The following is a 27884-nucleotide window of genomic DNA, read 5'->3' as shown; positions in this document are numbered from 1 at the left end:
ACTAGTGGTGGGAGGGGAGAGATTCTCATGTTAGAAACACTGGAGTGATAACCAGGAAGGCAATCTTATCAAGCCTTCGTTGTAAAACAAACAAATAGGTAGTCAAAACCATGAAACAGTCATGTTAAAAATAACAAATATAATAAGTGTAATGTACAATATTAAATTGTCTTTTAAAATCTAGAGGTATGTCTAACGTTCTATGTTCACAAAACTCCTATATAAACACTTTAGCATGAAGGGGAAACAATTATGTCAATTTTTAAATCACAGATTTAAGTGATTTTAAAGAAGTTACTCAAATATTAAGTGGCCTCTGAAAATGTACTCCATATTTTATCAGAATAAACAAACACATAATTGCAGTTAGCATGTACAAACCAAGAATGTACCCTGATAAAGCCCACAAAGGATCATGGTTCAAGTCCATGTGGTATTTCATCATATTTATAATACAATTCATTTAACCACTTTCCAAATGCTACATGTTTATTTCTAATTTGTCATTAGCACCAACAGTGCAGCTGTGATGATCTTGTACACATTTTACGGTTTGTTGTTTGGTTTGGGGTTGTTTCCTTGATATACAATTTCTACAAATAGATTTTCCAAGTCAGAGCAATTAAACAGTTCTATATTTCTTATTATATCTTGAAAGATCATTCTCCAGAAAGAATGACCCGGAGGGCTTGCAGCTATGGCAATGTGAAGAGGTTGGTGAATCCTCTCCACAAGAAATAAGAAAAAAAACACACAAAATAATCAAAACAATCATTTAGGGCTGTAGAAATTTACCAAATAGAGACAACAAATTCAGAAGTGCTTATTTTTCACCATTGCTGGAGCTGAGAGTAAGAACTGTGAGAGTCTGGGGGCCTTGTTGCTTGGACCACCCCCATTCCTGTGCCAGTTCTTGCCAGATGCAGCTGGTCAGAAACCAGCAGTTCTGCTGCCACAGGGGGAACACTTGTGGGTTGTGACTTTAGAAGCTAAATGTGGTGGACAACGTAGAAAATTGAAAGGGAAAAATCCTCAGCTTTGCTACCCTGAGGTTGCAGGCCCAGCTAGGGCTAGCAGTGGACCAGTCAGAAATTTAATGGGAAGATCCTAGAAATGAGAGAGTCATAAAAGGCTCCCCACATTTATCTGGCTGACTAGAAAACTATGCTTCTGCCTAGAGAGACTGGCAAAAAGTAAAGGCCAAGAGAGACTCGAGAACTGGCTGCAACTTTGTGCTTCCCAACCCCACACAGATCCACTAGCAGAGGGTAGAAGCCTTATGGCCACACACACACACACACAGGGGCAATACCCTAGGAAGCCAGGTCAAAAATTAAAAATAAGAATGAAAACCGAGTAAAGATATCAGAAACTATACACCACCAGGGGAGACAGATTCCACAGTTCAAATCCAGGCAATTTACTAAAGCAAACAAGCAAACAAGAACTCATCAGAATCAGGAGTTGCCACAATATATTATCTAAATTGTCCAGTTTGCAGTCAAACATTACAAGACATACAAAGAAACAAGAAACTGTGACCCATGCCCAGGAAAAAAAGCAATCAAAAGAAAGTGACTCTGAGCAGGCGCAAATGTTGGGTTTGAACTTCAAAGCAGCTGGTATAATAAATGCTTAAGGAACTAAATAAAAACACAGTGTCCCTGACTTAAGGAAAATATGATGACAATGACTTTCAAAATAGAGAATATCAAAAGAGACATATAGACTACAAAAAAAAAGAAAAAGAAAAGTCTGTGGTTAAAAAGCACAATAACAGAAATGAAAGCTTTTCTATGTGGACTCAATAGCATATTTTAGATGGAAAAAGAATCAATGAACTTGAAGACAGTCCAATAGAAATTATCCAAGCTGAAGAACAGGGGGGAATGTGGAAGAAAAAGGAATTGATTCTCAGAGACTTGGGGGACAATGATAAGTGTCCCAACTAATGTGTAATGGGAGTCCCATAGGGATGGGGGAGAAAGAAAAAAAAGGGCAGAAACAATATTTGAAAAAATGGCCAAAACTTTTCAAATTTGATGAAAAATTTTAATCAATAGATCCAGAAGGCACGAATCCATTGAGACTGCTACCAGCAATGTGTCCATGTACCTGATTACCAAAGAGCTACTATTTTTTAATTTTTTGACAGCTTAATAGATATGCAATGATTTCTTAGAGGTGGTTTAATTTGTGTTCATTTAATCAATGCCATGACCTAGCTCATAATAGATACTGACAGCAAGCAGCACACACTTTGTGTAGTAGTGAAATGCACAGGTTCTAAAGTGAGACAGACCGACCTGGGTTCAAATTCTGGCTGTCTTATATCCTGAGCAAGTGTTTTGACTTCTCTAAGCCTCTATAAAAAGATAGTAATAATGCCTAACACTGAGTTTAGATGAGATAAGCCATGTTAAGGGCTTATCTCAGGGCCAGGACATCAGACATACTCAGTAAGTGCTGGCTATTTTTAGCAACTAACAATATTTAATGCTTAACCATACAAGTTAGTTTGTCAAATGGACAATGAATGAATCTGGCCATTGATTTTTTTTAAATGTGAACTGCATATTCATTTGTTCTGACCTCTCTTTAATAGAATCTGGATTTCAACCTTCCTGTTTTTAAAAATAATATGCTTTGGAAGGTATGCTTTTATCAGTTGTATTTGTCAGAATAATTGTTTCCTTCTGTGACACTGTGTTGTGCAAATGTTTTTTATTTCTATTTAATCAGATCATTTTTGTCTTTGATGATGTCTTCAATAATCAGAAATATCTCTCTTGCACAGCTGTTATAAATAAGGAATTTGTGGCTACAAAAGGTATTAAACATAGCCCCACGTTAATTTTTTTGATCCATTTGCTCTCAACAATATTTATTCAGTAGTGATTTGATTCTTATTATTTTATGGCATCTGGTTTGTCACAGATTTGGTACTTAGAGTAGTTTAACTCCTATACTACTTCACTGAACAATGTTTCAGTTCTTTAGCCATTAATTGTTCAAATGTTGATCGATTAACAAGCCTCCTCTGAGTGTTTGTTTTGTGCCCTTAATGTGTGGGAATATTGTGATAAACACAAGATGGAAAGACACAGTTTGCAATTAAAGGAAAATCACAGTCTATGGGGAAAAGAATGAAACTAATATTTCTTTTTCCTTAAGGCAGACAGATGAGTAAGCCTGATAACAAATGTGTAAACAAATGTGATCTCAGTGTATAAAACAATGTGATAATTGTCTGTACTACTAGTGTGAATCAAATGTTAAGCTTGCACAGGAGGGGAAATCAAGGAGTCCATCTCAGAGGGGATGGAAATGGGTCTGGAAAGTCAGCTAGATTTTAAACCATAAGTCATAGTTTTCCAGATGGAGGAGGAGGAGGTGAAGCAATTTGAGGTGGCGGAACAGCATATACACAGGCAGGCAGGAATAAAGGACATGATATGTTTAGGGCATTCATCTGGGTGTAGCTGAAACACACAGTGCACAGGTTTCATGAGAAAAGTGGTTGGGAAGGTAGGTCAGGGCAGGATTGTAAGAAATTTGCAAATCACACCAAGGATCTTGGGGTTTAGAGGAATGGTATTAGATTCCAGTGGGGATTTTAAGTAAGAGAGACATGATAGGAGTTTCATTTTAGAAAAATAATTCAGTGGACAATGAGAAGGAGAAACAGGATAATGGAGCGTCTGGAGGCAGGAGGCTAATCTGGAGACTTACCAAGGGCCTGGGTGTGAGATGATGAGGTAAAGCGTCTGCCCCGAGGTAAAGGCAGCGAGGATGGAGGAGAGGGAGTGGTCATTAGCTATGACAATTCTAAGACTGAGCAACCAGGTAGTCACTGCTTCATTGATTAAACACTGCAAACTGACCACGTGTCTCTTCTGAAAAACCACTGAGAAGACAGGGAATTGATTAGGTATAAACCCATAAACACGAAGAGAATGAGAGGAAAGATAAACACAAGACTTGGAAGATGGTAAGGTGACAGAAGAGTGACAGCTGACTGCAGAGAGGAGGATCACCTCTACTGCCTGATGAGAAGAGGCTGGCAAGGACAGCCCAGTGTGCTCATGTTAGATCCCAGCAAAGTTCAGGACCAGGAGGTGCCGTGTTGCTGGGAAGTGATAAGGTGCAGGGGTTGGTTGCAAGACTGTATATGAAATAGCTGGACACCAAGATCTTCTCCTCTGCCAAGAAGCTAGGTAACAACTCTTCTGTCTGACTTCCTCTCCAAGGTGGGGGTTCCCTCTAAAGAAATCAAACAAGATAGTGCCTGGACTTGGGACACCAGGCCCAGCAAGGAGTTGGGGAATGGGTCTAGAAACTGGGGAACTAAATGAAAGTCTGTATCCTGTACGGTACATCTCCCTCATCTGCCTCTGCCTTCTGAATGTAAGCAGCCATCTGGCAAGAGATTCAGAGGGTTTTCCCTGGAGGAACTGAAGAGCCCTGGAGGGAAACCACTAGATCGCCATGTTTGGGGGTCCTCTGGTGGAAAAGCCAGCTCGCTCCCCAATCATTCTACAGTGAGGTGCCAATCAACAAGCCCTGCCCAGGACACTGGTCTGCTAAACATGTGTTTAGTACTTGACTTCTTAGTATGAAAATAAATCAAAAGATCAACAGACACTTTAGTAAAACCTCCAATATAAAGGATAAAGTGAGACCAAACTGAAGAGAAAGGAATCTAAAGAATACAGGACAGTAAAAGGAAAAAAAAGGTCTTAAAGGGAAAATAAGTAATATTACCAGGAAGATAAAATAAGCTATTGGACCCCCAAAACAAGAAAGAGATGACATTGAAATTTAAAGGAAAAAACCAATAAGGACAAATCAGGTTACAACCAAAAGCTCTCAGAAATTAAAAACAGGAATAGATGGATTATTACCACCCAATCGCCCCTTCTTAGAAAAAAACCCACACCATTCCTGTGAAGCAGCAATATACCAGCTAAAAAGACATTTTCTAGCCTCCCCTCTGAGAACAGCTGGGAAGGCTAGCAAATCAAGTTCAGGGCTGGGCCAGGGACAACACTCAAAATTACATGTCAGAACAGTTTACTGGGGACACCAGTACTGCAGGCACCAAGGTCTGGACATGGCGGCCTGCCCACTGACCCTGAAAGCCCTGGGCACAGGATGTAGTCATCCTGCAGCAACCATCATGCTTCCAGAGAGTTCCTCAGTGTCCCCATTTCTTCAAGTTTCCAGTTCCCAGTTCCAAATACAAGGAGGACTCATCTGATTAGCACAGTCTTAGCCTCGTGCCTAAATTCTGGCTACAGGAGAGGCTGAAAGACTGAGCGCCTGACATTTTCAGCTTTGAGTGTGAAAGGCTTTCTTTGCCTCTCACCAAGACTCATAATACTGGAAATTCTTCACACATAGGTAGGTCATTCAATGCTGGGCAGGCAGAAGAAAAAAAAAAAGGCAAAAGCTTACATAGAAAAAAATGTTGTATCCAAGAAATCTCTTGTTCCCTGGATCCAACATAGAAATGTGATAGAGAAAAATTCCACTACTATGCTTTTTACCAGGCCTACAGAACAGAGCCTAAAGTGAACAGGATGGGAGCCAGAGGAAAGAGAGGGAAAATAAGAAATGGATCTGAGAGATTTCTTAAGAATTCAAGCATCTGGAAAATAGCATTGAGAGACATTTGACATTATCAGCCAGAGCACTTAGATAAAAATGATGACAAAAAAAACAAATAAATAACAAGGCAATTATTAACTCCAGGAAACAGAAAAGGTTGAACAAAAAAAGCAAATGTAATCATAGTATAATATATGGCCCAGAGTTAAGCAGTATTTACTTAATCACGATAACATGAATACTAGCTATTAAGTTAATCAAAACCTGTGATATAGGTACACTGGGGACACTGGACGAGAAGTCGGAGTGGCATAAATGAGTTAAATTTTCATTTACCATAATTAGTAAAAAAAAAGTTAAAAAAAGATGATGTCTGAAACTGACATACTGAGAAGTAGCAATACAAAGACATTATATAGTAACATGAAGGGTAACAGAAGAAGCAACTTTTGGGTTGAAATTGAGCCTTCCTGGAAGTGGCACTAGAGGCTGGAGAAGCATAAAAGGGAGTTTTCTAGAAGAGAGGGAATTACCACTTCTGATTATGTGACTTTTAATTCTACCTGGCTTATTAAACTACATACTTACTACTTTGATAAAAATAAAATAATTTTAAAAATTTTAATAATGCGCTTACCATTAAAAACTTGCCACCAAATTGGAGGTAAAGAAGGAAAAGCAGGTATATATGAGAAGGTAAAGCATTTCTCTAAGACGGGTGTCCCTCTGTCTCCTCTTTACCCACACTTGTTTGCACAGATCTTGAGGGGCACATAAAGGAAAGCTCTGGACTTCAAATACTGGCTGACCTGAGTGTGACATCCAGTTGTACAGAGTGTATCGGCTCTGAGATTTCTCCGTGAGCTTACTGGGCCGCCTAAGGGTCTTCAATTGTAAAAATGGAAATGCTAATATCCATTATATTACATGAAATAATATACATAAAGCCCTAGGACATGAAAGACTCTCAAAAGTTTCAAGCTCTCTCAGAATTTCTCATGCCCTGTAAGCCTCTCCTTGAGAGTCTCTGTGCATTTCTGTAGATTGAGAAAGCCATGTAAAGCTGTGCTCCTTCAGTCACCTTCTCTCCACCCCCTCTTGCCCGGTGTGGGGGATTCATCCTCCCAGACAATGTTCTGTGTCCTTTCCAGGCAGATTGTCAAAACACATTTCCACTTCTCTTGAGAGGAGAACTGGTTTCATTCATGCTGGCATTATACCTCAGCTGATTTTTGAGTAAAATGAAATTAATACTCAATTATTATCCATGGTTCCCAGCTCTAACATACAGGAATAGATAGAAATTTCTGTTTAAAATCAACTATCTATAACAGAGTAGAACTGCAAATTCAGCTGATGTCTGAATATAACTTTTTTAAATAGACATAAAAATTAACAAGGATTCTAAACGCAGCTGTAACTAGCCTAAGGACTTGAGGGAGGGTTGTGATAACTGGGTCTGTGAGGCTGCCAGTGGTCACTGCAAATTCGGAAGCCACAGCATGACCAAAACACTCACCTTCTCCACTTGGCCTAAGCTGGTTACTCAGCTCCAGAAAGAGCTGTTCTCCACATGCTCCCCCAGGCCAAGCCCCTTCCCTCCTGGCATTCTGCCTGTTCCCGGAGGCAGCGGGCAACCCGTCAGAGTCCTCAGCAGGGAAGGAAGCCGGGGACTCGAGGTCCAAGAGGAAGCTGTCTTGCAGTGTTTGCTTGGGGGCCTTCTTGCCTTTCCCCTTCTCACTCTCTCCTCTCCTGGGATGGCCACTCTCAAGGCTCCCGGTCAGCTGCAGGAGCTGATCCATGTCCCTGGTGAATTCCAGCAGCGTGCCCTCAGAGAGGCTCGGGGCAGTGCCCTCAGAGCCATAGCTGAGAGCCTTCTCCAAGAGCAGGTGCTCAGAGCGGCAGAGAGCTCCTGTGCCCTCCCCGTACAGCACCTCAGGCACCTGGGGGAGGCCATGGGGACCCATGGACAGGGAGAAGTAAGAGTAGTCCACCGCGACGTATGTCAGCATGAAGTTGATCGTGACAATGGGGGCCAGGACATTCACCTGACCCACAAGGACAAAAGCCATGGTCACCAAGCTGGTCAGGCAGATGGCAGCCACAGGTGTTTTGTTTGGCCCTTTCTGCAGAAACAAAAACAACATGCAGGACTATGAAATTTCATAAGAAAATCACAATTATATGATAGAAACACAACTCATAATGATCCAACCACTTCTCCCATGGCACACGTGGTGTGTGAGTAACTGTTTGTCTACAAAGTTGGGATAACAGTACCCAAATTATGGGTTATTATGAGATCAGAGCTAATGCATATAAAATGTTTGACATGGCACTGACACACTGTAGGTTCCTAACGTACCATGTCAGGATTAGTTATATTAGTAACTATGAATATGGGGCATTACTGTAGAACTGGTCTTTCCAAATATCTCTCCTTTTGTCTTTCACTGGGTTTTCACACCAGGCTAGGAAATCAAAGAGGTGTAAAGCAGATTCTTAACAGACTGTAATGGAGAAAATGGCCTCAAGGGGAGGGGCAGACCCTGGAAGACACAGCAGAATCACGGGTGGCTGAGGTGGGAGAATCCTGACACTAAACATACACACCTGCACATTAGTGTGCACACATACTTAACACGCAACTTAATGGAGGTGGGTATGGTGCCCTTCAGGAGGAGAGGGGTGGGAAAAATGAGCTAAATCCATACAATCTGTCACTCCGTAGAAGCTATTCATCACAGCCACTGACATAGTTTTTGGGCCAAAAGCAACAGTCACTTCTCAGTCCTCATTATCCTTGACCTAAGAACTACAGTTGAGCCAACTGCTCACTCCCTGGTCTTTGAAAGACTTTCTTCACAGGGCCTCTTCTGATTCATTTCCCTCATTGTCTGTCTTAGTCTCTGTTGCTAGCTCCTCCCATCTCTGGAATCTACATTCAAAGCAGCCCAAGGCCCCATCCTCAGACCCCTTCTCTCCTCTGCATATACTCACCTGGGCTCATGGCTATAAATACCAGCTTCATGCTCTCAACTCCCAAATTTCAATCTCCAACCTGAAATGTTTCCCTGAAATCCAGACTTAAATATTCAACTGTCTACTCAACATTTCCAGTTGATGAATAGGGTCTCAAACCTAGTATATCTAAAACCAAACTGCTGATTTCCCAATCTCTTGTCCCTCAAATTGACTTCTGTAGTCTTCTCCATCTCAGAAAACGGAGATTCTGTCATTCTACTTTGCTCAGTCAAGCAAAATTCATGCCGCCTCTTCTCAGTTCCCTCATTCTCCATCAGTGAGATGTACACGGGCTCTAACCACTGCTCCCACGTCCTTACTGTCAGCACTCTGGAATGTGATGGGCACGCAGTGAACTACTTCCAGATCTGACATGTAAACCTCCCACCTGGGTTCCTCCTGGTACATTCCCCTTCGCCGAGGGCTGGCATACAGAGCAACCCTCATAGTCACAGGACAAGGATGGCAAAGTCCTCGTCAGCCTCAGTCTCTGAGAATCAGCCTCTACTGACCTGAAACACCTTTCCTGGCACATGAGAGTGAAATTTCTTTTTTTAAAAAAGGAGTAAAAGCATACTTGTATTATTTTTTGAGAATTACATTTTTGGGTATATTTGCTGCAGTTGTTCAGCATACTGTAACAATAAAACCAGAAATAGAAAAAATCCATAGAACTACAGAGAACATAAAATGAGGGTCTTAGGAAAGCTGCAGGAAATGCTAATAATCCAGATCAGGACTAGGCTATAAAATGATAAAGTAGTTATATGGAAAATTCTGTTATTGAAAGACACCATAAAGAAAGGAAAGGACAAGCCGAAGGATAGGAAAACATATTTGCAACATGTATCACTGGCAAAGGGTCATCTAGAACCTAAGAAGAATCCCTATAAAATAATTAGAAGACAGGCAACCCACTAAAACAAAATGAGCAAGTAAATGACTATTAAACATATAAAAGATGCCCAGTCTCATTACATAATCAGGGAAATGCAAATTAAAAGCATAGTGAGTTACCACTAAATACCACCAGATTGGTAAAAATCTAAAAAGTCTGATAATATCAAGTTTTGGCATGAACACAGAAGAATGGGAACACTTATCTACTGTTGATATGAGTGTAAATTAGTGCAACTAGTCTGGAAAAAGAGTTTGGTGTTATCAGTAAGTGAAAATATATATACCTCACTGTCTAGCATCCTACTAGGGTGTAGTCTAGAAGAACTCTACATGCAAATCTACTAGTCTGAGAATGTTCATTGAACTGTACATGACAGTTCCAAGTTGGAAACACCCCAAATGTCCATCAACAGCAGAATGGATAAATAAACTGCAGCAATTGAGGAAATGCTATATAGGCATGATAATAAACAAGCTGCTGCAGGCAAAAAATGTGGATGACTCCCATAAACAGTGTTGAGTCACATTTATTGAATGTCATATTCATGTAAAGTTTAAAAACAGGCAAAATTCAGCTATTTTGTTTAGAGATGCATATGGAGGAAGCAAACCCAGGGGTCCGCACCTGTGGCTCCTGGGCCAGATCTGGCCACCATCTGTTTCTGTATGCCCGGGAGCTAAGAATGGTTTTATATTTATAAACAGATGGGGGGTGGGGGATATCACAAGAAAAGTAATATTTTGTGACACATGAAAGTCACATGAAATTCAAATTTCGGTGTCCATAAATACACTTTAATTGAAACAGGGCCATACCCATCCCATTAGATGGTATCTGTGGCTATGTCTGAGCTACAACCATGGAGCTGCGCCATTTTATCAGAGACCACGGGGCCTACAAAGCTTAAGACATTTACTGTTTGGGCCGTTTCAAACAAAGCTAGCTAACTCCTGAGTAAAGCCAGAAAGCAAGCAAGGAATTATCACGGACGTCAGGACAGTAGCTACAGCTGCCCCAGTGAGAGGGACAGGGCATGGAAAGGACGCATGGAGGGCGGCACCTGGGGGCTGGCCGGGTTCTTGAGTGGAGGTTCCAGGGATGTTCCCTTCATAGTTATTCTTTAAACTGTTCCTACTGCTTTTCTATAAGTTGAATATATCTCAAAAGTTTTTTTAAATTTCTTTCTCCTCAATTAAAAAAGAAATGTACTCATGAAATTCAATCAAATGTACAAAAGGTTTGGGAAAAAAAGTTACCCAAGTTAAAAGGCAAGTGTCAAACTAGAAAGTATTTGTAATACATATCACAAAGAGTTAATCTCCCCAGCAAAGAAACAGCTTGTAGCAATTGAGAAAAGGCCAACAATCACAGAGAAAAACATACAAATGATTCCTAAAGAAAAGATGTTCAATCTCATTCCTAGTAAGAGTAATGCAGATCCCAAGTAGCCTAAGATGCCATTTCTCACTACACAACTGGCAATGAGCTGTGGACCAGCTTGCTGCTAACACTGTGGTACCTGAGTGAGTGCAAATTGAAGTCGCTATGCCCTATGGCTAAGTATTTACAATTATAAACAAAGCTAACAAACAGTTAAGTCAAATATGTTCTGCCCTCCTTCCTTGGCAAACATACCTTCAGGATGATGAGGAAGGCCAGGTTCAAGTTTAGAATCCTTACACTCAGAGATCCTCCCTGGAGGATGGCCATGCATAGCCTTCAGTTCACAGCCCACCCCCTTCCCTTCCCAGACCCTTCCATTGGGGTACTTCACACCCACATGCGGACTCCCACCCTCTGTCTGGTCCTGGAGCAGACAGGCCCAGAGAAGAGGCCCTTGCAGACCCTGGATGTGGGTGCGGGACATCTGGGCAAGGGAGTTCCAGGTACAGCATACGTGGACCATCTAGAAGTGGGGCATGGGATCCAGGTGGGCATGTCCCCTTGATTTCATGAACTTCTTACCCCAAGGACCAGAACAGACTCCTTCCCATTAAGCAGGGTCTTTTGACATGAGTCTAAGAGTGGTGCTGGCCATGGGGAAACAGGAACTTTTGTACATTGCTGGTAGACAAAATGATATAAATCCATGGAATTTTAGCAGTATCTATTAATATAAAAAATACATTTACCTTTTAACCCAGCAAACCCACTTAAGAAAAGCTATCCTATAGGTACATCTGCAAAATCACACACACATACACACACACACACACAAATGATTCCATAGAACACTGTTTATTAAAGCCATATAAGTGTCAATCTACAGGGAACTGGTTAAATAAATTATGGTATTACCACATGAATGGGAAAAAAATGAGAAAGTTCTCTTTACCTCTATATGAAAAGATAGATTTCCAAGCTACAGTAAATGAAGAAATGCAAGGTATAGAATAATGTATATAGAACACTGTTTTTGTGTAAAAATAGAGGAAAGGATTCATAAAAAATGAATGAAAACAGCTGCTGATAGGGCATGGGTGCCAATGGGAAGAGATAAAAAGGCTCACGATAGGAGCATAACTTCTCAATGTATACCTTTTATATCATTTTTAGTTGTGAACCCTGTGCATATATTACCTAATAAAATAGGTGAAATTAAAATAAAATAGAAGGCATATATCACATGTAAGGTACCAATATGATAGCCATTGCTCCTACCCAACCCATGCTGGCTAGATAAGAAGGGGAGGAAGGTAAAGGGAGGAATTGTGGGTGACTTGCAACCACCTAACTGAGAGGGTGGCTGGGGAAGAAAGGGGGTGGGGAAGGCCTCTGTGGTGCTCCAACAAGACAGAATTGAACTAGAGCTTGCAAACCACATTACTGGGAAGTGGCGTTCTCTCTTGTCATCCCCTAGGCTTTAGGAATGTCTCTTTGATCGTTTCGAGACTCAACCAAGGTATTCTACACCAGTTAGGGTTTGGGCCATGATGATTAACAGGAAACCCAGAGGCCAGAGGCATGAAAAATCATCCTAGAGCCACCCCAGAGGGAAGACAAACCTCGGAGCAGAGGTAGAGCTGCAAGACCAAGCTCCCCTCCTCACAAGAGATTCTTTCTCCTATGCTAAGTTTGGAGGATCCTGGATGCATTCTTATTAAAGGATGTGGCATCCCTTTCCTACTGCACAGGGTCCAAGATGCTACTATGATGGTCAGCTAAGCCCATGCTAAGGGGCCCTGGGTGGCTCTGACACTGACAGATGCTTCATCTAATTGGCCCCCACCTCTAAGGCAGCCAGAGGCTAGGGGTGAGAGAAAGACCACTGCATTCTTGTTTCTCCCACCCCAGTCAACTTGACCAGCGGCTCTCATCAGCGAGATGAGCAATTTACATGCTAACGATCAGGTTTTACAGCAAAATGTACATTTCTCGAAAAAGGAGTCACTCACCCCTTGCCCCAGACAGGCCAGTACAGGAATCACTTTCTCCTGGGCAATGCACTGCAGGATCCGGGGGGCTCCGTAGAGCCCTCCCATACAGGAGGCCAGGGATGAGATGTATAAGCCCAAAAGGAACAGGAAGCCCACTAGGGACACCTGTATGAGGAAGCAGTCTCGTTACCCAGTGCCAGAACCTGCTTCTGTCCCTTTCTGCTCCCTGGCCCCCAACTGCCCCCACCCCACCTAATCATAAATCTTCCAGATTCAGCCTCTTGGATCTGTCTCCAGTATCCTTGGCCCGCCCCACTTCATTCATACTACCACTGTTTCAGCATGCCCCATTACCACGTCTTGTATGGACTGCACAGAGGTTCTCAAATTGAGCGTGCAGCAGACTAATAGGGAGGGCTTGTGCAACACAGATCTCTGGGCCCCACGTCCAAGTTCTGATTCGGTAGGTCTGGGGTAGGACCGAAGAATTTGGATTTCCAGCAAGTTCCCAGATGCTGACACTGAGGGTGTGGGGACCATAGAGAACCATTGGTAAACCACAATGCTAACTGGCCTCCAGCCTCTAAGCTCTGCCTACCCTGGATTACCCCCAAGCCTTTCCCAGAGTGACCTCTCTGAACTCAAGACTGATCATTGTGCCCCTGCTGCAAAATATCAACGGCTCCTCATCACCCTGACATCCTGGGCTCATTCTGGCTCATAACAGTTCTAGCCTCGCACCCTGGATACTCAGAGTTTCTGTTAGCGTGATTTCCCTGCATGCTGGATCCCCCTGTACACTCCCCAGTCTACTCATTTAACTCCCAGTGGTGTTTTGAGAATCCATGCAAACCTCCCCTCTTCCATGAGGCCATCCCCAGCCTCCTCACTACAGTGGTTGCCCCCCAGAGCCCCCCAGCACCTCAATGTGATGTTGGGAGCACCCAGCATAGTCTCCTACAAGCCTGGAGCCTTCATTTCCATGGGGCTCCTCTCACACACCCCAGTGTACTTGGTGCCAAGACAGAAATACCAGTGCTGAATGAATGAGTGACTGGGACTCATGACCTCCACGAACCCCACGGCACCACAGACAGAAGGAGAGAAGGCCCAGTTGCTCTGTGTGGGGTCAGATTTGGAAAGACCAGTGCTGCTGGCCATGCAGCTGTGCCACAGGCTTGGGGGCATGAATCCACCTCACCCTCCTGAGCTGGATCCTCCACACCTGCCGGGAAGTCTCTCTGCTTTCTTGAGTATTTGAGATGTTCTTTTCCATTCTACTTTACCATTAGGCTTAGTGGCTGGAACTGTGCATTCTGAGTGCTTGTTTGTCCAGCTATTCCAGATGGCTTAGATTTGATTTGATTTGTCCTTTACACTCTTCAGTGAGGACCTCACTTCTTACGGTCTTGCTGTAGCCATGCACTGAGTCAGTGGCCTCGAGCCACATGGACCACCAGCCCCTGGGTGGACCTCTTCCTGGCTGGAAACCTTCATCGGCCAGGATTCTTGATTGGAAATATTTTTAGAGAATATATTTACAAGACACTGGAGGTTCACAGAATCATCAGAAGGCTGAAAACCAGACTTGGAAAAGGGCAGGACCCAAACCTGAAGGCACAGCTGAGGCTCTGAACAAGGCCAGTTTGACCAGAGTGCTGCCAGCACCCTGCAGCCCTGCGGATGAAATCTCAGCCCCCTTTACCTTTGCCTCAGTCATGACCCTTAGGGCATCTGACGGGCCTCGCCTAGACCACATGTCCTACCAGGGCAGGGACAGGAAAGAGAGGGCCTGATCCTTCGTGGCCTTCGTAACGTTAAACGGGGCTCCCTGAAGATGTCACATAGCTACAGCAGCCCCCAAATGGCCACGGAGGCCAGAGGGCCAGTGGACATGGGTCTGCCACAGAGCCTAACGTGTCCTCGATTCAGTGCGGATTACTTTCCCCCAGATATGTTACCTCGTTTCCCCCTGCTTAATCTCCCCTGCCTCTTTTCTTCATTGTCACGGGTTTCTGGTATCTATCCCCCCACCCACCCTCTTACCCTTTATTCCTGGAAGAGACGAATGTCATCCAGGTTTTCCCCTCACTTCCTTTGTATGCTCTGATGACATGCTATCTTCGACCCCGTGGCCCATCTTGTCCACACTCCATGAGCTCCTGTGTCTCACACGTTTCCCCCTCCCCACCACACCTAACAAAGCCTGGCAAATAGGGCTCAGCTAGTGCCACTGCGATCCATGCCCTGGATGTCTCACAAAATTGTTAGGTAAACTGGTCCTGTTCTCAACCCCTGATCCATTCTGAGATGCAATCATTCATCTATAACCTGCTTCCGTCTTCTCTACCAAACGCATCTTATGTTAACTGCTTTTGCAAATAATAGACTTGGGATGAAATTTTATCAAAAGCTTTTTGAAAATCTAACTAGTAGTTCTCCACTCTGGCTGTTTGTCAGAATCAGCCCAGGAATTCTGCTTTATTAGTACAGGGTGGGGCACAGACATCATTGGTTTTTCAAAAAATCTCCCGGTGATTCTAATGCACAGCCAGGGCAGAGAAGCACCGGGCATGGTGCATAGTATCCGCCTCATTCTCCCTCAGAGAATTCTTTGGCAAGTCAGGCACGGTACCTCCTTGCAGAAACTGTCCTGCCTCTTATCCAAACGCTTATATATATATATATTTGTGCTAAATTTTTATTTTAAATTTAAAGCCTCTCCATTCACTCAGAGTGGGAATGACACTGCCCCACCTAGTGTCCTTCTAGTGTTGGGACTGACCTCAGGAACTTGAGTCTCTAGCACCGTGAGGCCATGACCAGTGACATCATCCTCGGCCAGCCTTCCCCCAGACACTCCCCGGATCCCTGCAGAGCCCTTGGGCTGGGGCCAGAGGTGGGATTATCCAAATAGAGTGACTTGTTTATATTCAGTTTGTCAATTGTGTGTACAATGGTCTGTTCACTTGCCAATGTTTCATGTAAAACTATTATTCCATCAATTTTCTGAAAAATAAATAAATGTTGGTCCTCGTGTCTGGATAAATTACACAAACTCTTCTCTCTCTCTCTGGCCCACCTGGATCCCACCTCTTTTTCTGTCTCCCACCCATCCCTGTCGGGAGCATTACTGAGGACAGGGCATACTCCTGGCACAGTGCTAGGTACGGGGCAAGACTCTCCAGGTAGTAAACTGCACAGCTTTGCTCCCAGCCCTGGAGAGGGTAATAATTTTTCTGTTCATATGGGATAATAAACTCGCTAAGTGTGCCAGTGGAGATGGAAGTGAGAATTTACTTCAGCAGATGTGTCAACAGTTCTTTAGAAAAACCAAAGCACCCTTCTGTCACACACTTGTTTGAGCCACCACAAAAGGCTCATTCCAAAATATTGTCTGAAGTATGAACTACCCTAACTCCTTTTTTTCAGTGACTACTGATGAAAGTCATTAATTCCACCTCTCTGCTTTTGGCATTTTATCCCAGCTCCCCCTGGAGCTGCAGCCACTTAGAGATCCCAGCGGTCTGCTGACTTGCCCCTTCTCTTGAAGGATCAGATTCAAAGTCATTTCTAAGGGGCTCATTCCACCTCATTTAACTCCTCTGGCCCCTCTGGATATCATTAGGGAGTACATCCTGAAACTCTTACCGCCCCAAATGTATCTCCCACATCGTATTTCCACAGAGGAGTTTTCTGATACCATCCTCTACAAACTGACCAACAGCTCAGCTTCAGTCAAGTGTTGTTCTCTTTCATTTGACACCATTTGCCATAAAAGGAAACAAAGTCAGCTTCACTTGCCAGGGGCAGCACTGTGTCCATGATGGAGATCAGAGGACAGTCAGGCTGGGCTGGGTGGCAGATGCCGAGTAGCTGGCTAGGGTCATTCACCAGCCTGAAGGCCTGCCCCACCCCCGCCTTCCCACGCACAGCTTGCATCATGGGCTTCCAAGGCCCCTCTTGAACATGTGAAACCGTGACTGTCAAATCCAAGAATGATTAGGGTTTACTCTGTGGGATACCCCATTTTTAACAAAGATGTTTTGGGGGTATGTTTCCTGCCTAGTATGTTCTTATTTTGCTAATTAGCAAGCCCTGGGGCCCCTAAAATACTTGGTCTTTTTGATGTGTAATAAATATTCTTTTTCCTGAATTATATATAAGTTGATTCTGAAACAACTGTTTAATCTATTTAATTTTGCCACTATTAATACATCTCTTAATACAATTCCTTTCTGGATAACTGAATAATATTGGGATTGACTTTTTTTGGCTTTTTGTATTCAGTTAAATATGGTGGATTCATAGGGAAAAAAATTTGTCCCCTCCAAAAAAATGTGTCTTCTCTGTAAGGGTGTTCCCATAAGTAGTGTGCAGAAGGGTCAACTTTAATAAATACCTACTATGGATCAGGTTGTGCTTTATATAGATTACCTTAGAGCAGCACAATGTCCTGAAGAATTTTTAGAGAACATAAAGGTCTTGAGACTGATACCTGATAGCCCGCAAACAGTTCTTGTCCGGCAAGGATATAAAGCAAGCAAGAAATTTCTCAGAGAAACTGTGGGCTGAGAAGCCAAGTAATTAGAAATAGATCAGAGGAGCTATAGGGAGCCCAGAAAGAAACTGATGAACTGCCCAGGGGCAGGTCAGTGGTAAGACTCCAGGGAGCCGGCAGCCCCTGAAGGTCACTGCTCTGGAAGAAAGCACCAGAGAGAAAGAAAGAGAAGGGCACTGAGGAGCTTCGTGAGAGCCGGCACCACAGGGAGCACGCTGGAGGCAGGCCTGCTGGGGGCCTTGGGGGCCAGAGAGACAAGAGGCCCGGGGTTGGTGGGGGCAGGCAAGAAGGTTCCGCACTGGGCTGGCTCAGAACCGAGGCCATAGCTGGCACATGAAGCTGCACGAAGTTTACTGAAACCACATCTGGGCAGTAGGTGTGTTATGTGCCCATGTAAGGAGGCTGTGCACTTGTAGCTTCCACCCTCTCTGAGCTACTTGCTCTTGTTTTCTCCAGGTACTATTAGTGAAACTGTCTGTGGCCCAACTTACTGCCTGGGTATGAAACTGGCTACTGCAACCGTCTTAGTCCCAGGGAGGCACACCAGACAGCAGGAAAGGAGAAAAGCTGAGGTTCAAGGCTTTGGGGGGGAATCCTGCACAGTCCCCTCGTATGGCGGCAGCGGCATATCAGGGTGCTGCCGCTATTTCAGAACTGCCCTGGCTGTTCTGTCACTTACTTGCTGCACCAGCCCGTGTTTGCTACTGGGAACAAGGAACAGAACCTTTTCTTTCTTTATAGACTTTTCAACTGCCTATTTCAGGAATCAGCTTCTCATCCTCTCCAAACACTAACTCTCCACCTCTCACACTGGCACATGACAATAACATCCCACATGATACTGCCAGGCTGGCTTAGCAGGTGCCCCCAGTTGGCTAAGAGCTTGCCTACCTGTTTCACTGTCTAGGACAGGTGGCATCCCAGACACGCTCCCCCAAGTTCACATGTCTATTATTGTTGGAAGTTCCTCCCACAAAGGCTCTCCCAGGCTGTCTGTGATGTTTTTACTCTCTTGCTGTTTTGGCCTTCCTTGCACACAGGCTGTCTGTCCTCCTGCACACTCATTCTTGGCTCCTCTGCAAAGCCAAGGAAGGAGGGCAGAGAGGAGTCCAAGCCCAGGGGATAATTTGCCTTGTTTTATCCAGATCCGTCTTGAACTATTGCAAGGACCTCTGTGAGGGAATCCACTAAGAGGGAACCCACTTTAGAAGTAGGCGGAGCTAGCTAGCCCTGGGCAAGTTGCAGGCAGCAGCAGGCAGCGCCCCATGACCAGAGGATCGGCTCTTCCCTGAAGCCTTTAATTCCTCTGATGCACGCTTTGCATTCCACAATTAGAGAAAAGGCTCCTGGGAGATGAAACTCAAAGGGGAAGCATGCATGTGGGTGTAAATGAGAGCCACAGATTCCTTCCCTGAGAGCAAACCTTGCTCTCTTGCAGGTTTAGACCTTGGCCCTGGAAGGTGAGTATCAGGTGGTGGTCTCACTATGTGAACTGCCCCCCTTCCAGAATTTGCTTTCATAGTAAGGTCAAGACCCCTGAACACAAATATCACCTTAACATATCATCTACACACCCTCAAAAGAAAGCTGTGCTAATGTGAAAACCAAGCCCAAAGGCAGCTCTAAAAAGTGAATTCAGTTTCCTGGCCCAAGTTGCCCCAAGCAGTGGCCCTCTGTGAAGACTGGTAAGGCTGCTTGGCAAGGCCTGACGCCAAGAGAAAAGGGCACTTTTTCCTAAAATATGAGCATCAGCACTCAGGAGGTAACTGAGTAAGAAAACCTCCTTAGCCTCCTATGCTTCTCTGACAAATAAGAGGAATCTCAGGGGCCGCTGCTCCTCCAGGAACTTAAGGGAAGGTAGGAATTTTTGGGGATTTCTAGAAAAGCATCTGGAAATCTTATTCTCCTGGGTTCTAGAGGTGCCAAATGAGTGTCCTTGACTGTTACACCACCTCTGGCCTGTTAAGGCATGGCTGTGGAGTGTGAGGAATTTGCTGATCTTCTCCATGCAGATGTACATCTCCAGAAACAAAGCTGTTATGGCCAGATAAACCTGGCCCACCGCACGGGAAGAGCCCAGGGCGTCCTCAGGGGTCAAGGAGGGCCTCACTCCGGTGTGGGGCCTCCTCCGTCGCCCTCTGCCTGGATGCCCTCTTTTCTGTCCATCAGCCTCCTTTCTGCTCATGGTGGAAGGTGAGGCTACTGGCAAAAATATGGTTTGGCTGGTGATTTCTGGTGACCATATTCTTTGTGCTGTGCCATAATGTTGACATAAAGAGACGGATGTGTCTCTTTTAGTCACCAACATGCATGTGCCTTTCCAAACACAGTCACCTGTTTGTAGAGACCTGTAAGAGGCACCTGGGCTTTCTCCATGCTCCCCCACAACCCGACCATCTGTACTTCAGTCCTGGATCAACACTATATGGATCCCCAGGCAGGACTTCAAGGGGGAGGCAGCCATTTGCTGATCAGAACAAATAAATGATGTGACATCCTGAGCCCCTGGGCAGTGCGGGACTCACCCACCTTTTCTGCTATCAGGAAGTTGTAGCGAAGGGCCTCTCGGGTGCAGATAGCGCCGAGCAGGAAGACAAAGACGATATACAGAAACCACCTGCAAAAAAACCCAAGACCAGAGCAGAGCTGTCCCCCAGCCCCAGCCAACCCCATCCCAAGCCACCCCACTCGGCCTGCGCTCCCGTGGGGACCAGGCTCAAAAGGAAAGAGAAAAGCCAGGCATGACGCCTCCCTAGCTCAGCTGGAGGGACTTTCCATCCTACTTCTCCTCTAGCATATTTCTGGCCAAAAAGAAGTACCATTGTTGTGCCTCTTTCTTAATTAAAGAAGAACACACAGAGGGTGTTGGGGGGGGAGGGAGAGGGAGGGGAGGCCCAGCTGGCCTCTAGATCACCAGGATTCGGGTAGGGTTGACCTCCACACTCCATCGTCCCACAGAGAACAAGCGGGTGATCTTTCAGGCCCCTGAGTCCTGCTGTTGCTTGGATCCCAGATGACAGAGGGCCAAGCCAAGTGCGAAAAGGCTGGCAGTGACCTGGCTTCCCCTGCCTCCTGTGCCCTGTGACCTTGAACAAGTCACATGATCCCTGTGGCCTCATTCCCATCTGCAGGGTGAGAGGACAGGACAAAGGTCGCTCCCAGGACCTCCCAGCAATGACTAAAAACAAGACAGGGTTTTCTTTCCTTCCCTTCCCAATACCCGGCTCTCTCTCTGCTGTCTTCCTTTCTATCCTCACACTGCTACTGCCTTATTTAGCACAAGACAGGTTGGTGCTGTGTACCTGGCTATAAGCAACGGTGCCATCACACTAAGCTAAAAGCAAATTCAGCACTTCTAAAATAGATATATTAATATTTTAAAAATACGGTCAAAATCATACAGGCACTTTTAACTTCTTGAGTCATTGCCCTGTCTGTGATTCACTGCCTTCCACACCCACTCAGTGAAGGCAGAGAAGCTTCTTTCCATGTACAGAGAATAAAACAGAAGATCCAAGAAGGTCAGGAATAGACCCAAGGCTACCTAGCCTGCTCATGTGGAGGCACAGCGTGAACCAAAACCCAGGGCAGCGACAGCCTCGGAGTGTCTGAGTTCCTAAGGTGCATCTACACACAGCATCCCCTCCACAATCTACGGGGCCCACATATCCTTATCACCCCATTTTACAAAAAAAGGAAATCAAGACACCAAGTGCTAAATAAATTGCCCAAAGTCACGCAGCCAGTCAGTGGCAAAGCTGGGAATGCAAATCCTGATCTGAGTGCAAAACTGTTCATCTTCATGATCCCGCCACCATCCTGGAAACTCAGTAGTTAAAACATGCATGTTCAAAACGAGGTTGGGGGGACAGGCAGGATGCTGCTGAGAGGGAGAGAAAGGACTCCGTCTCAGTCGATGATGCCCCTTTGCTGCATTCCCAGCCAGGGGTAGGAAAGAGCAATCATCTAAACCCACCAGCCGTGAATTTTCCAGGTGGCTGAGGGAGGATTGGAGTATGAAGTAGACTGGCCACAGTCAGGGCACCCATGGAACAAAAGGGACGATCCCCTCTCTTGCCTGGGGCTCTCTCTCCCTGTCTCCAGCTGACTGTCACTGGGGAACTTACGAGATGCCAACGGCTGCTAGGGAGCCCAGGGGGATGCTGGCAGCGGGCTCTCTCAGGTCACCCCCCATGTTGAAGCCGGCCATGACTCCTGAAAGACACCCAGATAGGGGAGAGGGGTGAGCAGGGGATGCCCAAATCACCTGCACCTCCTCAGGGCCCTCTCCCGGAGGCTCTCCCAGGCAAGCCCTCCCATCTGCAGCGCTGCAGACCACTCTTCGCAATCTCCCCTGGCAACTGGGAAGGCATCTGCGGGGCATGAAAGGAACCTTTGTGGGTTGGGTGCTGCTTGGGAAGAAAGCCCTACTGGCTACAAAAGCATCTTATGGTCCAGTGCAAAGTAATGAGGGCGAGGGAGGCGTCTGGCAGGCTGCACAAGGGTCCCAAGGCCACCGGTCGGTTCTGCCCTCCCTCAGGATAACACCCTGGAGAGGCTCAGCCACAGCAAACCAGCCGCCGCCCCTGCTCCACAGCTCCTGGCCTCTGCTGCCCGCTGACCCAAGAGCGAACCCAGAGACCACACCTAAAGCTCCTGAGCTGCCATCCTGACGCTGCCGACACTGAGCCCTAGCTGCTCTTCACTGTCACCTCTCTTCCCCTGGGACCCCCATGGGAGGTGGTCAGTTGGGATGCTAAGGGAGAGCACGGTGTGCTGGTGAGGAGGGCTGTGAGCCCGTCCAAAGGCCTAAGAGGAAAGCAGCAAGACCATGTGTTCTGGACGTCAAGTGTGGGTCCAGCCCACGGGTGCTCTGCAGCACGGGTCAGGGAGGCCTCACGGACAGACGGCTGCCTCTTGAATGTGGCCCTGAAAGATTTGCACAGGCTTAGGGGGAGGAATGGGTCTGATCCCATCATTATGGATTTACGAACACGTTCGACCTGTCAGAGCCTGTGCTAAGTGCCTTATATGCACTTATTGTCTCAATTAATCCTTACAGCAGCCACACCAGAAAAACAGAAGTATTTCTTTCATTTTATAGAAAAGGTAACTCGTGCTCAGACAGATTAATTAAAATAGCCTAGTGTCACACATTCATTAAGTGAGAAAGCTAGGATTTAACCCTGGTCTGACTCTGAAAGTTAGTCCCATAGCCCCTCCGCTATAATGCAGTGCACCACATGAAGTGGGGTAACAGGGAAGTTTGGGGTCAGAACATTAAGGTGGGGCTGATTCAAAGCAGCCTGAAGGTGACATCAAGACTGGACCTGCCTATACTTTGACCCAGCAATTACACTCCTAGGATTTTATCCTAAATAAGTAGTAAAGGATATGAATAAAGATTTTATCAAAAAAGTTTATAAGTGATTGTTCATAATAGTGAAAACTAGGAACAATGTAATGTCTAAAAATAGGGAATTGGCTAAATGATACATCTTCCGATAAATACCAGGTCTCCAATATTGTCAGGTCTATGTTGTGTCATGGAAAGATATTTAAAAGCTATTGTTCCATTTTCAAAGGGATAGTAGAAAACAGAACTCATGGTATGATTTGTTGTAAAAAAAAAAAAACTTAAATAGATGCATAGAAAAAGGAAAAAGGAATTAGAACTTGGTTTAAGATGTTAATGTGATTTCTGTGTGATGGAAAAACAGATCATATTTTATTTTGTTGCAATCTATATTTTCTCAACGTTCTACAGTGATCATTTTGAAACAAGGGAAAAATATTTTATTAAAGGGCTTTTTGTTTACAATGACACAGTAGGCACATTTTTTCCCCTCTTTTTCCTTCCCAAGATCTTATTAAAAGGGTAGTAAAGGGGGAAAAGGATATATGTCTATAAGCAAAGAGAACTGGGAGGGAGAGTCATAAATAGATGAAAGGCTTCCATAAATGTCTGGAACTTATAAAATGGAGAAAATGATACAGAGCAAATGGGAAGGAAAAGAGAGCCCTGGAATGTTTCTCTGGAGGATCTGAATAAATTGCCTGAAGACAATGAGGCTGTAGTGTGGATGTCTGCACCCCAAATGAAGCCCTCCTCATGGACCAGTCACCCCCAGATGAGCTGCAGTCAGCTTTCCCATGAAGGAAGGGCCTTATCTGGGAAACAGACCCACACACACTATAGCAGGGGATCCTCACCAACAACTAAAGATCACTAGGTAGGTGATAAAAACCAGCAACAAATTCACAAGTACAACCTGGGCTGGAAGAAATATATAAATCAGGACACAAAAGAGAATTTTGAAGAAAATGCTGATTAGTAGCTCCAGACACCTTCAAGAATATTCTCTCTACAAAGCAAAATGCTATGAAAACAAAAAATTATCCAAGAACAAGAACCTTTAGAAATTAAGTACATGATCAGTAAAATAAAAAATGCAATAGAAGATCTAAAAGATAAAGTTAAGTAAATATCCCAGAATTTAGAACAGGAAGGTAAGGGAGTAGAAAGTTTGAGCAAAGAATAGGAGAAATAGAGGAATCTTAGATTTACAACATCTACAGGAGATCCAGGAAGAGAGAAGACAAAAACCAAATCAAACGGAAAAACCCAGATGAATAAAGAAATAAATGTTTCCAAACTGAAGAAGACACAAGTCTGTGCTGAAATTTCCCATAGAGTAAACAGCACAAAGAATAAAAAAAGAAAAACAAAAGAAAGTCCATACCTCAGTGCATCATGGTGCAATTCAGGTGTAATTTAAAATATTTCCAAAGATAAAAACTGAACACTTACAAAGGAACAAAAATAATTAGACTGGCATCAGACTTCTAATCTGCAATACTGAATGCCAGAAAACAATTTTAAAACTGATTTTAAAATTCCAAGGAAAATTATTTTAAAGCCAGAATGTTAGCCGGATTACCAATTATGTGAAAGTAAAGTTAAGTAGACAAGTGCTCAGAACCCCACATTTCATTACTGAGAAAAATACTAAAGCCCGTACTCTACAAAATGAGACTATAAACCATAATGGAGGAAAAGATGAGATTCAGAAAACAGTGATGATAACTCAAGAGTGGAATCAAGTTCAAAAAGCCAGCAGTGACTGGAGCAGAAAGACGGACGTCCCACGAGGGGTGGCTCTGCACAGGCACTGGACTCAACACAAGGAACAGAATGATTAGCAAACTGAATGATTTTCAGGCCATGCTGACTGCCTATATTGTCAACAAGAAAAAAGACAGGTTATTGAAACTCCAGGAAAAGTGAACAAGAAAGTCAAAGTGTAAATATGAAGCAAACGTAAGAAAAATTAACCCATTTGGCCATGATATTAGGAAGATTCTCCCCTAAATGGTACAAAAGCCTAAATGGTACAACAGCCACATCAGAATCATAGCAAAAGAAAAACTTTTCTCTTTGGTGAATAACAGCTACATATTCGCACTGGTGTAACACGTTTACTGTGTTTTAACTTCTAAAATTGACCTTATACACAAAGCACAGAGGACATAACTATAGTTACAAAATAGAATATGAATATCATCTACCTTGATAATATAAAATTAAGGCTAACATTAATCAAGATTAGGAACCAATATTGTAGGAAAAGGGGAAAAAGCACTAAAATTTTCATTGCAGTTCTGCGGAAAATAAAAATATAAACCCCATGATTTTTCACTCAGGCCTGGATTAAATGTTACAAACTTCAGTTAGTTTAAGAAAACTTGAAAGGTTATTCAAGCCATGCTTTTTGAGCTAGCTATTGAATTTGTTATGTAGATAAGGAAAACACTAGGAAATATGTATATACCAGTTACAAAAAATTTAACTTAATTCTATGCTTTTTCTCTTACACCACCACAAAGGAGAGTTTCTAAGTGCTAAGAGCAGAGAAATTTCTAAGAACACTGAGCGGTTTGTCTTTGAAGTTACAAAGACTGTTGACTTGTAACCTCAAGAAAATTTTAATAGATTTGTGTGTTTGTGTGTGAAACTGTGTTCACTTAGTTGTAAGCTACAGTTTTTATGGGATTTTGCTCATTCACCTGGTAATAACCAACTTGTATGGCTTCCCTGCTATTGCTATGAAATGCAAATATAAAAGCATTATGCATATGCCCTTAAAATAAGGTTTCCCTAAGGCAGTATATACAGAGAAAACAAGTAATGATTCTATAGCATCTTACTGCACTGATGGACAGTGACTGTAATGAGGTATGTGGGGGGGACTTGATAATAGGGGAGTCTAGTAACCATAATGTTGTTCAAATAATTGTACATTAATGACACAAAAAAATTAAGGATTCCCTTAAAATAACTAAAGCATTCCTTGTAAAAATATTTTACACACAAAAGAAACATGACTATTTATACATTAATCGTAAGACACAACACAGAATCTCAATTTCCCACACCAATAATTAAGAGTGAAGGAATGAGCCTTAGAACTGATAAAATAACAAAGATTTAAGTATATTACTTAAAGTTATAAACGTAACCAAAAAAGAAAATACAACCATCAAAAATTGGCAAGTGGATGGAGGAACATGTAAGTAAACTAAACTCTCCTATTTCTTAACATGGAGTCAACAGACTATGTCTGATTTTGATTAATCATTATAGGTTCAAGCTTATTGCTTGGTGATATACAGTTAGCTTTCAAAGTACTAAAAATGACTAAACATGCTTTGCTCTTATGGAGGGGTACTTGAGGTGAAGTGGGAGACTATTGCTTTATATTATAAGCATCTCTTAAGTATTTTAATTTGTTTCATGTACAAGTCTTACTTGAATCGAAACAGGAATGCTCGGATGCACCTTGCTCTGACCAGTGTTCCTGGTGGTCCTGTCGCTGAGGCCCTGCCTAAGGGCTAGGGGCCCACTGATTGCTGTCAGAACAACCTGGTGCCAAGGGCATCCCTGGCCACATCTCCACATTTCCCTGACTCCCAGACCCCAGTAACTTCATCCACTAACCCACCCTCTTTCCAGACCTCTGCCAAGGTTCCCACCTGTTACCAGGTCTACGGGCACCTCACCTGCCTAGCCAAGGTTACCTCCCTCTGTCTGCAATGACCTCCTTCTGCCCTTAGCCCCTTAAAAAGAAATATACTGCCCTAATTTTATGTCTATTTCATCACGCTTTGTGAGACTATGTACTGCTATTCTTTGCCATTTCAGTGCCTCCTATAGTTGTCATGTCATTTTGTTTACCTTCCTTCAGATCATTTACAAAAGTTAATAAATGAAAACCCATAAGCACTCCACTACCATTTATGCTTCTGTCCAGGAAAGGGATTGATGAATCCTAATTGCTCCCTGCTTCCCAACAGGTTCTGTACACCTAACAAATACCTTTTTATTCTGCTGCACAATCCCTTACACAGTTGATGGCCCCGCCTTTGAGTACAGGTCCTATTAGCTGGCCTGGTGTGGAGTATGCTGGGATCTTGGTCAGTAGGAGGGGAGAGGACTGACATAGGCCACCCTCAACAATGGGCCAGACTCAGCCAGCCAGGAGGGTGGCCTTTGAGACAAAACAGGGAAACCAAAAGGTAGGCGGTCAGTACCACAGACATGAAGCCACCAGAGACAAGGAAATGGAGGCAACTCATACTCCAGACAGGAAGCCTCAAGGGTGATTCACATGGGTGGTCTGTGCACACCTATGAGACGGGCTCACACACAGTGGCTGTCACTCCCAGAATTCTGCCCTTGCATAATTTGAGAGCAGATGATCTCTGGTTCTGGTGAAATATAAATGGCTTGCTTGCTAGTTGATATAGAAAAATTATTTTAATTTAGTATTTTTTTCACCCGTGTTTGTCAAGTATTGTTGAGATTCTTTAGTTTGCTGTATTTCTGCTTCTGGCACAATTTAAAAATAGTATCATTCATGTTAGAGTTAGATTTAGGGTAGGTGTAGTAGAATAAATACTATGTCCTACAGCATTGGTGTCCAGATGTTTTACAAATATTGTATTTTTAAAAAGAAGTTCCACAGTAAAAAAAAGGTTGGGGAACTCTAAACAAGATTAGAGAGGTTTTTATTGCTGGATCTACAAGTTCCTACAATATGCTAAATTTTATTGTCCAACTCTAAGAAGAGAAGTAAATGTGTTTCCCAAAATTTGACAATTGAACACTTTTTTTCAAAAAATGAAATATTTTATCCATTATTGATGTTCATGGAACACAGTTTGGGCAACACTATGTGTCCATTTTGCAATTACTATTTAACCTTTTACGCTTTTCTTGGCAGGCTTCCTGAAATTAAAATGGCTATTTAGAAACAATGATTTTAAAGCTGGAAGGTCCTAGAGATCATCTACTCCAGCCCTTTATTTTACAGATGAGGAAACTGAGGCACAAAGAGGGGAAGCGCTTTTT

General features: G+C 43.8%; 1 protein-coding gene across 4 annotated transcripts in view; it reads right to left on the bottom strand.

The window, feature by feature from the left end:
• Nucleotides 1–27884, bottom strand: part of SLC12A8 (solute carrier family 12 member 8) — a 122361-nt gene that overhangs the window by 20362 nt on the left and 74115 nt on the right. For 3 of the 4 annotated variants that reach the window (XM_073231501.1, XM_073231500.1, XM_073231499.1), the window contains exons 7-10: nucleotides 21601–21688; nucleotides 20003–20090; nucleotides 12931–13077; nucleotides 7130–7736 (exon numbers count right to left, since the gene is read on the bottom strand). In XM_073231501.1, coding sequence (XP_073087602.1) covers nucleotides 7130–7736; nucleotides 12931–13077; nucleotides 20003–20090; nucleotides 21601–21688 — 930 coding nt within the window. The remainder of the gene's footprint in view (nucleotides 1–7129; nucleotides 7737–12930; nucleotides 13078–20002; nucleotides 20091–21600; nucleotides 21689–27884) is intronic. The other variant, XM_073231502.1, reaches the window with a different exon arrangement.

This window comes from Manis javanica, chromosome 3, assembly GCF_040802235.1.
Source record: "Manis javanica isolate MJ-LG chromosome 3, MJ_LKY, whole genome shotgun sequence".
NCBI lineage: Eukaryota > Metazoa > Chordata > Mammalia > Pholidota > Manidae > Manis > Manis javanica.
The sequence above is the reverse complement of the archived record's forward strand: the minus strand, read 5'-3'. Positions and strand labels throughout refer to the sequence as shown.